At 39.6% G+C, this 15,219-nt stretch overlaps 3 protein-coding genes across 3 annotated transcripts in view; all 3 read left to right on the top strand.

Moving 5' to 3' along the window:
- Positions 1–3,536, top strand: part of znf143b (zinc finger protein 143b) — a 13,687-nt gene extending 10,151 nt beyond the window's left edge. Inside the window, exons 14-15 of the mRNA XM_014025372.1 lie at positions 970–1,098; positions 3,388–3,536. Of these exons, the coding sequence (XP_013880826.1) occupies positions 970–1,098; positions 3,388–3,471 (213 nt within the window). The 3' untranslated portion in view covers positions 3,472–3,536. The remainder of the gene's footprint in view (positions 1–969; positions 1,099–3,387) is intronic.
- Positions 3,537–4,391: 855 nt separating this feature from the next.
- On the top strand, positions 4,392–10,582 carry wee1 (WEE1 G2 checkpoint kinase). Its single transcript, XM_014025370.1, has 10 exons — positions 4,392–5,428; positions 5,894–6,108; positions 6,486–6,552; positions 7,204–7,376; positions 7,476–7,744; positions 8,395–8,484; positions 8,582–8,667; positions 8,754–8,924; positions 9,004–9,149; positions 9,475–10,582. The coding sequence occupies exons 1-10, from the start codon at positions 4,934–4,936 to the stop codon at positions 9,629–9,631; spliced, it is 1,869 nt and encodes a 622-aa protein (XP_013880824.1). The 5' UTR covers positions 4,392–4,933; the 3' UTR covers positions 9,632–10,582.
- Positions 10,583–13,405: 2,823 nt separating this feature from the next.
- swap70b (switching B cell complex subunit SWAP70b) overlaps positions 13,406–15,219 on the top strand; it is a gene marked incomplete at its 3' end in the record, with an annotated part of 48,686 nt that continues 46,872 nt past the window's right edge. Inside the window, 1 exon segment of the mRNA XM_014025377.1 lies at positions 13,406–13,584. Coding sequence (XP_013880831.1) covers positions 13,489–13,584 — 96 coding nt within the window. The 5' untranslated portion in view covers positions 13,406–13,488.

Below are 15,219 nucleotides of genomic sequence, written 5' to 3'. Positions count from 1 at the left end.
ACACCCGGACTCTGACCGCAGCAGAAGCACCGTGAGTGTGTGGAGCCAGTTTATATTCTGTGTGGAGCCAGTTTATATTCTGTGTGGAGCTAAAAGAAAATAAATGTTTGGATAAAAACTACTCCATTCGTCGACTGATGTCTTCAAGCTGCAACATATAAATAAAGTTTTACTTACTTACTTGCTATATATATGATATACATTAAATGTCTGGATGTTTTTCCACAGACTGCAAAAAATAATACTTTGGCATTCTCTGTCAAAAATCAAACTGATGCATGGTAAAGTACAATACCACTGATGACCACTGGGTGTCACTGTTCAGACATCTCTTTGCCCTAGACAGCCTTGTCTCAAATTAAAAGCTAATTCTAAACTTTTGTTCTCACAGATTGTTGCGATGGTTTTAATTTTTCATGGTCCTCATGAAAGGAATTCTTTATTTTTCTTTTTTTTTCTTTTTTTTCTAAATGTATTCATATTTAAGAAAAATGTTATTCAAAATTGGCTGAAGCTTTATCAGACTTACAAATGAGCTAAAGTTTGATATGTTAGTAGCTGAAAGTTATTCTCAACTCTTACTCTGAGAACTATCAAAGCTAGCAAAATCTCACAGTATTCCATGAGATTGGCCTCATTGTTTTTGCAAGTTTGATCTGAACATCTACACTGTTGTTTCTTGTCATCATGAAATGCAGTGTGTGATATGCCTTTAGCTATTTATTTATCTATGATTTTCTTAGCTAGAATTTTTTTAACTACTTATTAAAAAACATCACCTTAAAAACAGTTATGATAAAGATCACTTGTTTTGATGGTAAGCGTCTTCAAAAAAGTCTGATAGTTTCATTTTAAATTTCATTGACGTCCACTGCTGTCTTCAATATGCTATGCTGAAGGTTCTTCCACACATTGTATGGAACATATATGACTTCATGAACCAGTAAAGCATATTTCTGTCACCCTCAGGTAGCCATCATGACACCTGACATGACCTCGTTTCAAACTGTGGAGGAAGCAAATTACAGTCAAGAGCCAGAAGATCTTCATTCTGTCACGTTACTGGCTACCTCTAATGGGACTCACATTGCTGTCCAGGTTCGTGGACCAACACCACACGAGTTTATTAAAAAGACGGGTGGCTTTATTCTTTGAATTTCTCTTTATAATAAAGATGAATGGATATATGGAATAGTTGTTGATATATCTGAAATATCGTGTTTGAAAGGAATAGGTACATCGATTAGTTATAATCCACTAAAGAGCTATTTTGATTTTTGTCTTGAAATATAAACCGTGCTTGTTGCTTTTGTTTAGTTTATATTATCAATCTTCCAAACCTATAAGATCCCATTACTAAATTGTGCATTTAGAACAAGAAGCACCAATTATCACTCTGCAGGGATTATTTGCACTAAAAAGGGAGTAAGGTTATCGCACAAAGTCATAATCCTTTAAATTTTTGTGTAAAGTCCTTGCATTTAAAAGGAAACTGACTGTGGTCTCAGTCAAGAGAGAGTACTGAAGTTATTTGGTCCAATAAGTAAACCTTCCTCAGGTCCCACCCTGCTGAGCTATTTGCTTCAATTCTTAGGAGTTTCCTGCAGGGGATGATGTCAGGAGGTGTTTGTGTGCTGCTGCTGACGCATTCAGTCAGTGATCTAAAGCCGGGTTCCCACCAAACGCGTTTTGATCAGCCAAAGCAGCCAGTTTACATGCAAAGTCTATGGTAGATGCGCATCTAGGAGCAGCGCGGCGGCATGTTGCGGTGCGTTTTGCCAGTTTGGCGCAGCACGCAAGGTAGTGGTAGTGAAAGAAATTTTGTAACTGATTAATTGAATGTTAGATGCAGTATTGTATTTTATACTTTCTGATCATTTCATCCTGTAAGGTTAAAGCAGACAAAGAGTTGGTGTGTGTCTTATGATGTGTTCTTTCTTTAGCCTAAACAAGAATGAGTGACGTTCTGATGTCTGATGTAACAGGTAACACCTCCATGGGTGTAACCAGGAAGAGATGAACATTATAAACTCAATTCATTATTATAGCAGTAAGGAGCTGTCAGTGTTTTGCAGAGTGTCTGCTCAGAGCAGAGCTCTTGTATGTTTTGATTCAGCCCAAGGTCTTGAGGCCTGTGTGCTGAGTACTGTGAACCTGATTGGAGTCAGAACAGTGAGAATAAAGTTTTAAGAAGAAATCCAGTGTATTCCTGTTTATTCGGACATACCATTTTGAACAACGCATATTTTTCCTACAGTAGGATGCGGCAGCATTTTCCGTGCATGCGGTGCGTCCAAGGCTGCTCGAGTTCAACAAATTGAACTTTTGGCTGCTCGACGCGCAGCAGCAACCAATCAGAGAGAAACTTTTTTCCACGTGATGGTTTCCTGAACCCGACACAGACGGACAGGAGCTCTTTAGCTGAAATCAACCGTCTGCAGTTGTTGTTCTGGCTGGAGATATCAGCACCGATGTGATGAGACAGCAGCTCGCTGAGCTCGGGGGAAAAAAAAGTCTCAGCTCGCAGCTCCTGGAGTGGCGAAACTAACCGAACAAACCGCCTCTAAATTATCTGGTGAATTAATTATCTGCTGTGAGCAACATTCACTTGCTCTTTAGTAAATAAAGCAAAGCCATTTTATTTATTTTATCTTTATTTCACCCGTCATTAGAGACAGACCAGAAAAAACCAAGACGCTCCTCCCTCTTCAGACGGGCCTCTAGTCTGCTGCTGCGTTCACACCGAACTCATTTCAGTGCGTCCAACTTGAGGCGTTGGGAGCACTTTTGCTGCTCAAAGCACGTTTGGTGGGAACCCGGCAAAACTTAAAGTTAACGTTGTCAAAATGTTAAATCCCATTCTGTGAAACCCACCTGCTTATTCTACAATACTAGTTTTGGCATTGATGGGGTTTTTTTTTGCATGTTGGCGTTTTCAGTCTGTGGATAAAATCAGGCCACTTTTTGAGTACTGGAAACACAAGTTGTGAGCATCAAAAGCTGCATTAAAACATGTTTATTTGTTCACTAATGAATTCGTATTTTGCTACATTGAATTTAAATTCTTGTTTGTTTTGGCCTGAAATCTCTGAAGGGTGAGGTTGTGATTAGATTAAATTCTGATTTCCACCCTGTTTTTTCTTTAAAACCTGTCTTTAAATAGTTTGTGCTCTTTTTCTTATGTTGATGGGAACAAGAAATTTTTAGTCCTTATGTGACAGTAATCCATGATACACAGCAGTTTATAATTTCATCAGTCAGAGCTTAGATTCTTCTTTAAGAAGGTGGTTGGTAAATTAATTAAATGGAAAGTGTGATGATAATTTAACAATGGTCATCAGTGCCAATTCATGTTTTTTTAATATTCTGTTTTTCTCCTTCCTGTAGCTAAGCGATCAGCCTTCACTGGAGGAAGCCATTAGAATAGCATCAAGAATACAACAAGGAGAGTCACCGGGCCTGGATGATTGATGGACTTATTATGGACAACCATTCAAAATAAAGACCATTTAAAATGGACTATTTGGAAGAAATCACGAGTCTTCCTGTTTGTTTCCACCACTTAAGTTAGCTTTTTATATGATTGTTTTTAATAACTGGTGTTATAACATATTTTGTCCCTCATTAAAAGAGGCATAAATGCTTTTTATTGTTAAAATGCACAGTGCAGTGTACAGTAAATGCTATTTCTAATTAAAAAAAATAAATAAAGAAAATATTTGAATATTTTTGACTCAGTACCAGTGTGCTAAAGTTGAGGTAAGAGGGTCTGAGATACATAAAAGTAAAACCTGACTAATCTCACTTGAATAAATTTTAATTTAAATGTATAAAACATAAACAAATAAAAGACAAACCGTAGATCTATATAGTGAAATACACCTTTGTGTGACAAAACCATATTCAGTCTGCAACACAACAAACAATAGGAAGAGGGCACACTGTGGGGAAAACCTGTGTGTAGTAGCTTGGTACTTTCTGAAGAGCACCTGTAAACTGACAAAACACCTGATTGGAAACTTTTTTTTTTTTTTTTAAAAAAAGCAAGTTATTTCAGTTTGTAAATATTTTCCACCACACTGCCCATCCTACATGATTCATTGTTTACATCATGAGATCATTTTGAAACTTGTAGCAACATAAAATTAGTTTAAAAGGTCTGTTTTTTAATATATTTTGTGGGATGTTAATAAATCTAAACTGCTTTTTGTTGCAAGACACACTGCAGTTTGGAATGTACGACAAAGTGACAAAGTGGTGTAAATTAGGTGACTTTTACAGCTTTATCTTTTGATCGTGCCGCCACATGAATGGACGCATTGTTTTCTCGCTGACGGGACTACAAAAGTTCACACACACCGCGCATTCGCGCCATATTGTCGCGTTGGAATCGCTGACGTAATTCTTCAGAAGCCACTCTGAAACGCCCATCTTTCAAAATCCACAGGCGCGCCCTGATTGGCTGCAGCGGAACACGTGATCAACGGTCGCGGGAAGTTCTCTGCCATGCGCGTGATGGGAAGGACCCATTACTTGACTCATTCAAAGTTTTTGTAAACATTGCTAAAGTTTTTTTTCTTGGGAGAAAGACGCGTTTGTGTGTCGACGTGCCCCGAAGACGACGTAGAGGGTGGGAGCGGTGTGCGACTGGATGGACGAAGGTTTTTAATTTTTTTTTGTATTTTGCTACTTTTTAGGACGTCGCTCCTACGGTGAATACGACGGTAGTTCGCCATTTCCCAGCTTTTCAGTTTCAAACAAGTTTTCTTTTTTTGTGTGTGTGTGTGAAGTCGGACTAAACATTTTCGGATACCTTAGCTTAAAGGTAATTATTTGACTTAGTTCTACGAAAAGCGGGTTTCACCCGCGAGTCTTTTTTTTTCTTTTTCTTTTTTTTTCCTTTTTCTCCGCCGACCGAGTTTGGCCTGGGAAAATGTCGAGCTACAGTCGCCATCGGCTCGAAACAACTTCCCCGAAGTCTCGACCGATCCGCCAGAAGCTGCAGTTCACCTGCAGCGACGGAGAGGACGAGCCCATCGAGGATGTCAACAACAGCACCGGGGGAGAGTCCGGTTTCACGGAGATGGACTCCCCGATGCCCGTTCGACGCGACGCCGCGGACAAGCGGCTGGAAGGGAGCAGCAGCCCCCTGACTCCGTCCGACGGCGTGGAGCTGTGGGACGAAGAGGAGGAGGACGACTTCGGCTCCCCGGCGTCTCGCCTGCGGTCGCCGTGCAGCGTTATCTTCGCCAACTGCTCGCCGTCGCCGAAGAAGGTGTCGCGGCTGTACGGAGGGTCTCCCGAGCGGAGCTTTCTCCCGGAGGAGGACGGGGAAGGGTCCAGTCCTCCGATCCCGGACTGCCCTGACACACCTCCGCACAAAACCTTCAGAAAACTCCGGCTGTTCGACACACCGCACACACCAAAGGTGAGCATCTTATTCAAATGCACTTTATTATACAGTTATGTTGTATTTTTCAGTAAAGGACCCATTTAAATTTAAACGATATTTGCTCATTATATGCAGAAAGAACACTGAACAAGTTATACTCAATTTTCTTAGTTTTTAACCTAAAATGAAGGATTTGACGCATGGCATGTTTTCAGGTATTGCATTTAAAGCCAAACCAGTCCCTTTGTTTTTACAGATTTTGAACTGCATGTCAGTTAATGACCCAGTGACCCACTTACAGTCTAACTGTACCTGTTGCATAATGCTTTCACTGTAGTCCCACCAGCTAATTTGTGGACCTTTTTATGTTACGTGCAGATATTTATAATCTGATATTTTCAATCTATTTTATTATTCTCGTGATTAAAACCAGACTTGTGCTGCCTGGTTATTCTGTTCTCTTTTCTTTAACAACAACAAACTTTGTTTTAATTTTTGCAGAGTTTGCTGTCCAGGGCCAGGGGTTCTGGATCAGGTTCCTCCAGCAGGAGAGTGGCTCTCTTCAAGAATGTGGAGTCTCCACGAAAGTCGGTCACAGACAGCTGCAGGAGACAGCAGATCCCCCTTGTCAACTTCAACCCCTTCACCCCCGACTCCATACTCATTCAGTCTGCAACACAACAGAGAAACAACAGGAAGAGAGCCCACTGGAATGAGTATGTTGCCCGTGTGTTTCTGTGTCTGTCTGTGGGAAACCCCTTTCATGAAGTCTGTAGTGGCTTCTATTTGAGATTAATCTAGCTCAAGTGTTTTATTTGATGGGTGACTGTTGTTTGGAGAGGGGGGGGTGTGATCGGCACACATTGCATTGTGCAGCTAGTAGTTGTGCAACTGCATCTGTTATCTTTAAAACGAAGCCTTTGTCAAAGCAGCCAGTTATGATAAAGCTGTTGATTTTGACCTTGTGGGGGGTGGGGCGGCTGGAAATCAATACCTCATGGTTACTGGTGAACTCAACCATGTGCTTGTGAAGCTCTCAGTGCTGCCCCCTGCTGTTCAGAATGCTAACCAACACTCCCCCCTTGTGTTTCAGCTCATGCGGAGAAGACATGGAGGCAAGCGACGGGGAAGGAGAGGATGAAGTACTCCCACCATCAAAGGTAAAAAAAAGAAACGGCACATTTATTATATTCTGTGAGACATTTGCAGATGGGCTTGTTAACAAGACTCCTGCTGAATGAAGGCAGAGGAAAAGACCATATCTTGGTCTGTTTTACAGATATTGGATGCTTACCGATCACTTTTGTGTAGCCATAGCAGAAGTTGAATTCCATTATATATATTCTTACACATAATTCTTTAAAAAAAATTTTGTTAACTTTTCGCAATCAATGCTACCTATCCTTGTTTTTAATTAAAGCTCTCAGAACGTAACCGTTGGAAGTGCATCTACAACTAATTAACTTTTAGAAAGTCACCACAGCCAGCTTAAATAAGAAAATGCAAAAATGTCTAATTTGGTCAATTTGACAGATATTGAGCTGACATTTGGCGTGGTAGCAGCTAAGTTACAACGGTGACTGCGTCCTTTATTATCCCGAGATTGCAACTACTGTCATTTCCTAATAAAAGATAAACAATGCTGTTGGTCAGCATGTTGCGCAACAGTAGTTGTTTTTGTAAAGACAAACTGCTCACCTTGTTTGCCTCTTTGTTGTGCTAAATAAGATTTGTAAGGCAATCTGAGAACAAGTCTGATCCAGTTAAGTGGTTGGGGTAATGTTTGTCTTATTTCTCCCCACCATCCTCAGAGGATTACCATGATGGACGGCAACATGATGTCTCGTTACGCCTCCGAGTTCCTCGAGCTGGAGAAAATCGGCGCCGGAGAGTTTGGGGCCGTGTTCAAGTGTGTGAAAAGGCTCGATGGCTGTGTGTACGCTATTAAGAGGTCGAAAAAACCCCTGGCAGGATCGGTGGATGAGTAAGTAGTTTGCACTTGTTTGGAATTAAATAAAGTTTTTGTATTAATTAGGTTACTTAGTTGATAAAACATACTTAAACTATCTCTGCATGTTTACAGGCAGAACGCGTTGCGGGAGGTCTACGCCCATGCCGTGCTTGGCCAACACCCCCACGTGGTGCGGTACTATTCGGCTTGGGCTGAGGACGACCACATGCTTATTCAAAACGAGTACTGCAACGGCGGGACGCTGTCTGACGTCATCACAGAGAATTACAGGCAGCTCACCTTCTTGTCTGAGCTGCACCTGAAAGATCTGCTGCTGCAAGTCTCCAGAGGCCTCAAATACATCCACTCCATGTCGCTGGTGCACATGGACATTAAACCCAGTGAGTGCTCGTATGCCGGAATACAGCAATTATTTCTTCTTAACACTATTAGCAGGAAACTGTAGTTTACCACACATTATTGGTCTTAGCACTACCTGACGCCTGCATACCACAAATGTCCAGGGGCCAAAATTAGAATTTATAAAAGCATGTTTACTATCTGATATTTTATATTTTTATGTTTTAAAAATAACAATAACAGTACTGGCTCACCTGTGTTTTCAGTTTTTATACAATAATTTAAAATTTAATCTTAACACTTGTGATTAAATTGGATTAGGATATCAGTTTTCATCAAAATATCAATATTTGATTACAATGAATACAGTGCAATAAGTTGGTTCATATTTGAGTTTAAACTGCGACTGTCATCTCATGGATTTGTGTGTACCTGTGTTTAACTGAGCTTAACCACGTAACTAAAACCATCCATCTTTTATACCATCCATCCAATTAATCTATAATTAGGTTAAATATACAATATAGCAGTTTCATTTTATTTAAGCAACATCTTATATTTCTGTAAATAAAAGCAAATCACGATGTATCAAAATCTTAAACCTGAAGTTAAAAACTTTTTTTAAATGACTGTTTTAGATTAGTTTTTACTATGTCTTGGTCATAAATTGATGTTTTCATATTTTTTCTAGGCAACATATTCATTTCTCGAAAATCTGTAGCAAGCTGTGATGAATCAGATGATGATGATGAAGTAACAACTAGTGTTATCTACAAAATTGGTATGTACCTCTCATTGACCTGCTCACTTGTGTTTATAGTTTTTATGAAAAAAATTCCCAGTATCTAAAGTTGGGTGGTATTTTTTTGTTTCTCCAGGTGATCTTGGTCACGTGACGAGAGTAAACAACCCTCAGGTAGAAGAGGGTGACAGTAGATATTTGGCTAATGAAGTCCTGCAAGAGGTTTGTGTTATTACAGAAACGACTTGCTCTTTAGAGTCGGTATAACTCGTTTCAGGTTGGTAAATCTTGTTTGGTTGTCTCTTCAGGACTACAGTAACCTAACGAAGGCAGACATCTTTGCTTTGGCTTTGACTGTCATCAGTGCCTCAGGGGCTGAACCTCTGCCCACTAATGGAGAAAAGTGGCATGAAATCAGACGGGGCAAGCTGCCTTCCATCCCTCAAGTTCTTTCTTCCGAGTTTGTCAGTTTGCTCAAGGTAAGGATTAAAAACACCTCAGCCGTCTTTCTAAATGAGCTTGTTTGAGAGACGACCGTTTTTATCTTTCCTTTTTCAGTTAATGATCCACCCTGACCCGAGCAGGCGACCATCGGCGTCAGACCTTATAAAACACCCAGTACTTCTGACAGCTGCCAGAATGAGCGCAGATCAGCTCAGAGTTGAGCTCAATGCAGAGAAATTCAAGAATGCCTTGCTTCAGAAGTAAGTACAGCAGAAATGTAGGACTGGATTATATTTTTGTTGCCGAAATTAATTTCATATGCAGGTTAAAAAAGCATATTTTCACTGACTTTTTAAAATTTAATTGCCTAGTTTTATTAAATTAACTTTTTTGTCACTTCAAAACTAACAGAAGAAACAAAAGTACAGCTAAGAGGTTAAAGATTAAAAACTATTGCATAAATAACCAAAACATTTTTGTCAGAAGTTGACAAAAGTGTGTTTTGTTTCTGTGCTGATGAACTGTGTATACACTTGTATCTTTGAGAACAGATTTGATTCTTTTTTCTTGTTTTGTGGTCCTCAGAGAGCTGAAGAAAGCCCAGATGGCCAGAGCAGCAGCTGAAGAGAAGGTTCTGTCCACCGACAGGGTCCTGACCCGCTCCACAGTCCAGTCCAACCCCAGAACTTCAAGGCTTATTGGAAAGAAGATGAATCGGTCGGTCAGCCTTACGATCTACTGAGACTTTACTTCGGTGTGAAGTAAAACACAAAGACTTATGGACCTTTTTCATCGAACCCGTTGACTTGGGTGTCTTTTTATTCCTTCCCAGAGGAGAACCCTGTCCGTTACGTTGGGATCGTCTTCCCAACCAAAGATGTAGACTGTTCCTACACTAAACTGGATGTTCTCTCAATTGACTCTTGTTGCATAGTTCAGCATTTTTACAGTCAGGCTCATTTCTCAAAGGTAGTTGCTTTACCTTCTCTACTCAATCATTCCTTAAGTTTCCGTAGATGTCCAGCTCTTTCCCAGATTGTCGTTGCACTTCCATCGACATAGCCGAAGCCTGCTGGCAGCTGTTCAGAGCTGCATCGAAGCTCTCTTCAGTGTGAATGTACTCGACTTAGCGGTGCGCACCTTACTGCCTGTCATAAGCCTGATGCTGGGTACCAGGTGGTCTGTGAATGGACAATGTCTCTTTTGTAAAGGAGCACTTTGGAGGCAACGTTTGGTATTTCTACGTTATTATGAGAAGAAAACAAGGAATTTGCTGCTATTGATGTTTTTGTATGTACCAGGGTTTGGTCAGTCTAATCTGGGTCCTTCTAGAGGTCATTGGCTCTATTTGGCATCTCCTTCCATTTAATACTTTTCCTGGAAAGTGGATCATGGTATTTGTTTAAATTGCCATAACCTGTGGTCTAACTCATTGTGAGGTTTGAATGGTCCAGTCTTTGATTCCTCCCTGTTGATCAGTGCTGCCAGCCCTTCCTGTAGCATTACAATCATCGTCCTGTTCTTTGGATGCTCATGTGTTCTGTTGTCTTGTCATCATTTTCATTAAGCTCATCATCTATTACTGTTTAGAAAAAGCTTTTCTTTTCTTTCTTGCATCGTCTAACACAAAAGGCTTTTTTTCTCCCAAACCATGTACATATGTTCTTCAATAAATCTTCTTTACTTGCTCTGTTCTAAAGATCTGTTTTATGAGTGAGTGGTCTTGCAAAGTTCTAGATATTTTGGGATTGTAAAGTGCGGTCCTGTGGAAAAGTTAAGAATGAACATTTTAAAAGCAAAGAAGCTAAAGTTGGTTTCCAAGGGACGGTTACACCTAATTTTCACAACCTTGAACATCTTTAATATGCTCTAGTTCAAAAGCTACAATACTTATGTTAAACATTTTTACTGACTGGTGAGAACAAATCAGACAAATTCAGATTTAAGACTTGACCAAAAACAGACCTTTGGATAAAGAATTAAAAATAACCACATATTTATCCATCTTCTGGCTGAGTCACTCCTGGAGCAAAGACGTCATCTCAATAGAGGGAACCCCTCCCTCCTTCAGTGACTCAACCCACAAACAACCTGATGACAAATAACTGTCTGTCGTAGTGAAAAGCATGTTAACTACGTTGTCCCTTTAAGTACAATATGTTCCAAGATGTACCAGAAAAATGTGAAGCAAGATAAGGCTATACAGACTGTACCCAGGTGAGGCCACTCCTGGTGTCTGGTTTACCAAAAATCTACAAACAAGCTTATCAATAAGCCCCATTGTTAGCATGCTTAACTTTGTTATAGTGTTTCCAAATATCTGGTGTTGATACTTTGTTCTTTAGTTGGCAGCTCAGAACATAACATACAGAACACCATGGACTTTGTGGACAAGGTGAGGGATGTCATCATGGTCTCCTTTGATGTCACATCACTCTTTACGTGTGTTCCTCTTGATGAGGCGGTGGATGTGGTCAGTGTACGATTAAAAACAGGCACAACTCAGCAGCAGAACCACTGTGGCCTCCATAGACTTCAATGGTAAATCTGACGTCATTTATACTAGTCAAAATGTATTTAGAGATATCTCAAATAGGTATTTTGACTAGTCAAAATATAATTTGAGATATCTTGAATAACAAATATGACTAGTCATAATTCAATTTCAGATATCCGGAATGGAAGCGTCGTGAATCCGATTTTATGCTAAAAGGGCTTGCCATAGACAACCACTGTTTCCACAGAACAACCGTGCCAACTCCTGAAACTGCCTATACTTCACATATGGGGGCAACAATATGGACAGAAACATGGGTGTGCTATGGGCTCCCCAATCGCTCCTAGTGTTGCAAACCTGTACATGGAGGAGGTGGAAAAGAGAGCTCTGATGTCCTTTACAGGAACACCACTGAGCCATTGGTTCAGCTATGGTGATGACACCTGGGTTAAAATTAAATTCCAGTAAGTCCAACATTTCACTGATCACATCAACTCTGTAGATAAACACGGAGGACAGTTGGAAACTGGTGTGTATTGAAAACCCACCCAGACCAGTATTTGTGGTTTGATTCCCATCACATAAGTTAGAGTCATCAGAACTCTGTACCACAGAGTAGACAGTGTCCCCACAAACCCAGGGAGAAAGAGAAATCACATACAAGACAGGTCCTGGACTAGTGTGGTTATACTAACTGGGCCTTCCTGAAAGTTCCCCAAGGACACAAGAACGGAGACAGATGGAGCGGGGGATTGAACTGGCAACTCACCGGTTACAGGACCACTCCCCTAACCACTCTGCCACAGCTGTCCCTGTTTTAGACTGGTTGTCGTTATTCACAGAGACTAGATATTTTATATATATTTTTTACAATAATAAGAACAACAACAATGTTTTTATATTTATTAGGTTGTAGCAGGGAAAATGCCAAATTAGCCCAAAGGAATTAAGCTTGGGGCTAAAAAAAAAACAACAAAACTTGTAGGCCTGTTATAGACAGTGTTGTATACCACAAAGTGATACTTGAATAAAAGTACAAGTATCTTACCAAAAATACTTAGGTAAAAGTCTCCTTTAGGAATACAACTTGAGTAAAAGTCAAAGTATCTGATGTGTTTTGTACTTACGTATTAAAAGTAAAAGTATTGATTTAAAATGAGCAGTTAGATTTTCTGTAATGACATTTATTAGGAAGTGACCTCCCCAAAAACTGCAGAAATGACTATATTGTATTAAAAGAATAAATTTATGTTAAATTTAGGATGAACTAGTCTAGCTGTTTCAGTTTATATACATCTATCAAGGCTGCCCAAATGGATGGATGGGCTGCGGGCCAAATGCAATAATATAATTCATAAAATACAAATACTTCTTCAGTACAGTCCATTTATTTTAATGATTATGTCCTTCTGGAGTGTGACATGATTTGTTTGTGTAAAAACTAATAGAGTATCAGAATTTGATATATTTATATTTCTCATTCAACCACAATTAAATTCACTCTATCTAGGAGGCACAGTTTATATGAATAGTGTCTATTTTTTTTACAATAACAAGCTGGAATGAAAACAAGCATAAATTAAATAAAAGTAACGACTTTCAATTTCTTGCCTTTTTAAAAAATGTAAAGAGTAGAAAGTACAGATAACTGTGTGGAAATGTAAGAAGTAGAAGTAAAAAGTTGGCTGAAAAATAATTACTCAAGTAAAGTACCCAAAAATTATACTTATATACAGTAACAAATACAGTATTTGTACTTGCTTAGTTACTTTACAACTCTGGTTATTGACATATCTTAGTTCTAAGTTAATTAAAAAACACAGACTAATCACATGAATAAGAAATATTATTTAAAAATTTTAATCCAGTCATATAAATAAATACATAAATAAATAAATAAATAAATAAATAAATAAATTATATATATGTTTCCTCGCTGAGTGGTGCTACAGCTCTTCTCTCCAAGGAACAACAGGCTCCAAAGCCCTCAGGTCACGTGACTCTCCCTCGGCGTCAGACACTGAGCTCACAGTCCGCACGAGAGGAAGAGTCGCGCGCTCAAGGAAAGGGGTAAAGAAATATACGAATAATTAACGAGCATTATGGCTCTGCGGGACGAACTTTTAAAGACTATATGGCACGCGTTTACCGCTCTGGATGTAGACAAAAGCGGGAAAGTTTCAAAATCTCAGTTGAAGGTAAGTTTTCTCTAGTTTGTCCATTTAAATGTATTTAAATTTTAAATGAAGGAGCGGGTTTTAATTAACGACTGTCCAGTGTTTGGTTCATCTTTGCCTTGTTTTTTATGCTGAACGCATCTCTTCCCCTGAGAAAACACACAAGGGTCCTCTGTTGGACTGCACCTGCTGAGGGGTCCCTCAGACCGTGGACTTTAGCATGTTCTGCCTGGAAAAGCTTCGCCAGTTTCTGTGCCAAAACACTGGACAGCCCCGAGAAGAGATGCGCCTCAGCTTAATAGATGTTAATAGATGCGGTGTTGCTGCTTTCCCCCCTTCAGATGAAGAATCCAAGTCAAACTAAAGGAAGCCCTCTTGTACACACATCACACCCACTTATTGATGGTGTAACTGAGTGCCAGCCAAGCATTGTTCAGTGCTTTAAAAAAACAACAATAAAGGTCATGTTGGAGTTCAGCTGCCTGAGATTTTGAGGAGCTGCTGGCAGTCTCCACACAAACGAAAGCCTCAAAATACTAGCACACAATGCAAGACATGTTTCTTGAAAGAAGTGACGCAACTTTGACTTTGTCCTCAAAGTTTATTTTCCCTTTGTTCTACAGTCAAACTGGACTGGTTGGCTCTTTCAGGAACTTTTTCATAGACCATCACTTTTAAAGAAAGCCCCACATCACAACTTTTTTTTCCCCCTGACAGGAACTACATCTGACTCAGTTGGTAGATTGTTATTTAAAATGTGGGTCTAAGTTCATGATTTGTCTTGTCAGGGTTTTAACAAAACAGCACTGTCGTCAATCTGGAGGACAGGGTCGTAATCTTTCGCTTCCAATCCAAGCTCTAAAAATTCTGCGAACTACTAAAACCAATCTTTTGTTCTGCTAAAGGAGTATAAAATAACTCTTAAACAATTTTAAAATGTCTCTTCTGTCAACTACAGTTAGGTTGTTAACATAATCTATAAGTTCTGTCAGTCACTGAGAAAATGTATAACAAGACTTGAGGCATCAAATAGGCTCGAATCCCATTTTTTAGAGTTACCCGACTATGACTCTTCATTTAAAGTCACAAGGGTACTGGTTGGAGGGTTCCACTGCAGACACCCATTAAAAATCTGCACAGAGCATCAACTATCATCATTTTCTACAGGAGCATGTTACTTTGCCTTTTTAACCAGTTAACCCCAGTTTTAATACTTGTTATGGAAGATTAGCAATTATCTGAAATGCAACACATGAAAATACACAAAAGTAGACAATACAACAGAAATTGCAAGAGTAAAACATTTTAATGATGACTAAGCTTTTTTTTTTTTTGCCATTTTAAAGCTTATTAAAGATAATCAGTGATTGCAAACTTGTTTTTTTTATCTGAGAAACTACTTAGATTTGCAAGTTTCTGTAAAAGCTGATACTTCTTCATTTGAAGTGTGTCTCTAGAAAAATATGTTCAGGCCAAGTAGCCCTACCACTTTGTCCTCCCCCTACATCACAGAAAGAATTGAGACACGCATACCCTCCTGTGTGAATAATGAAAACAGGGGCAATGCTAAGTGCTAGGGATGAAAAAAAGACTCAGGCTGTGTCCAAAACGACAGGCCGGGTCCTCCGGAGGACCCAGACTACCCGCGGAGGACCC

Source organism: Austrofundulus limnaeus, unplaced genomic scaffold (assembly GCF_001266775.1).
Source record: "Austrofundulus limnaeus strain Quisiro unplaced genomic scaffold, Austrofundulus_limnaeus-1.0 Scaffold471, whole genome shotgun sequence".
Classification (NCBI taxonomy): domain Eukaryota; kingdom Metazoa; phylum Chordata; class Actinopteri; order Cyprinodontiformes; family Rivulidae; genus Austrofundulus; species Austrofundulus limnaeus.
This window is presented reverse-complemented; position numbering and strand designations above follow the sequence as displayed.

Bases quoted from the DNA above. Each gene is read 5' to 3' on its own strand.
- wee1 (XM_014025370.1), top strand. From the start codon at position 4,934: ATGTCGAGCTACAGTCGCCATCGGCTCGAAACAACTTCCCCGAAGTCT. The intron at 6,109-6,485 runs GTATGTTGCCCG...CTTGTGTTTCAG, and splicing joins AAGAGAGCCCACTGGAATGA to CTCATGCGGAGAAGACATGG. The intron at 8,485-8,581 runs GTATGTACCTCT...TTGTTTCTCCAG, and splicing joins TAGTGTTATCTACAAAATTG to GTGATCTTGGTCACGTGACG.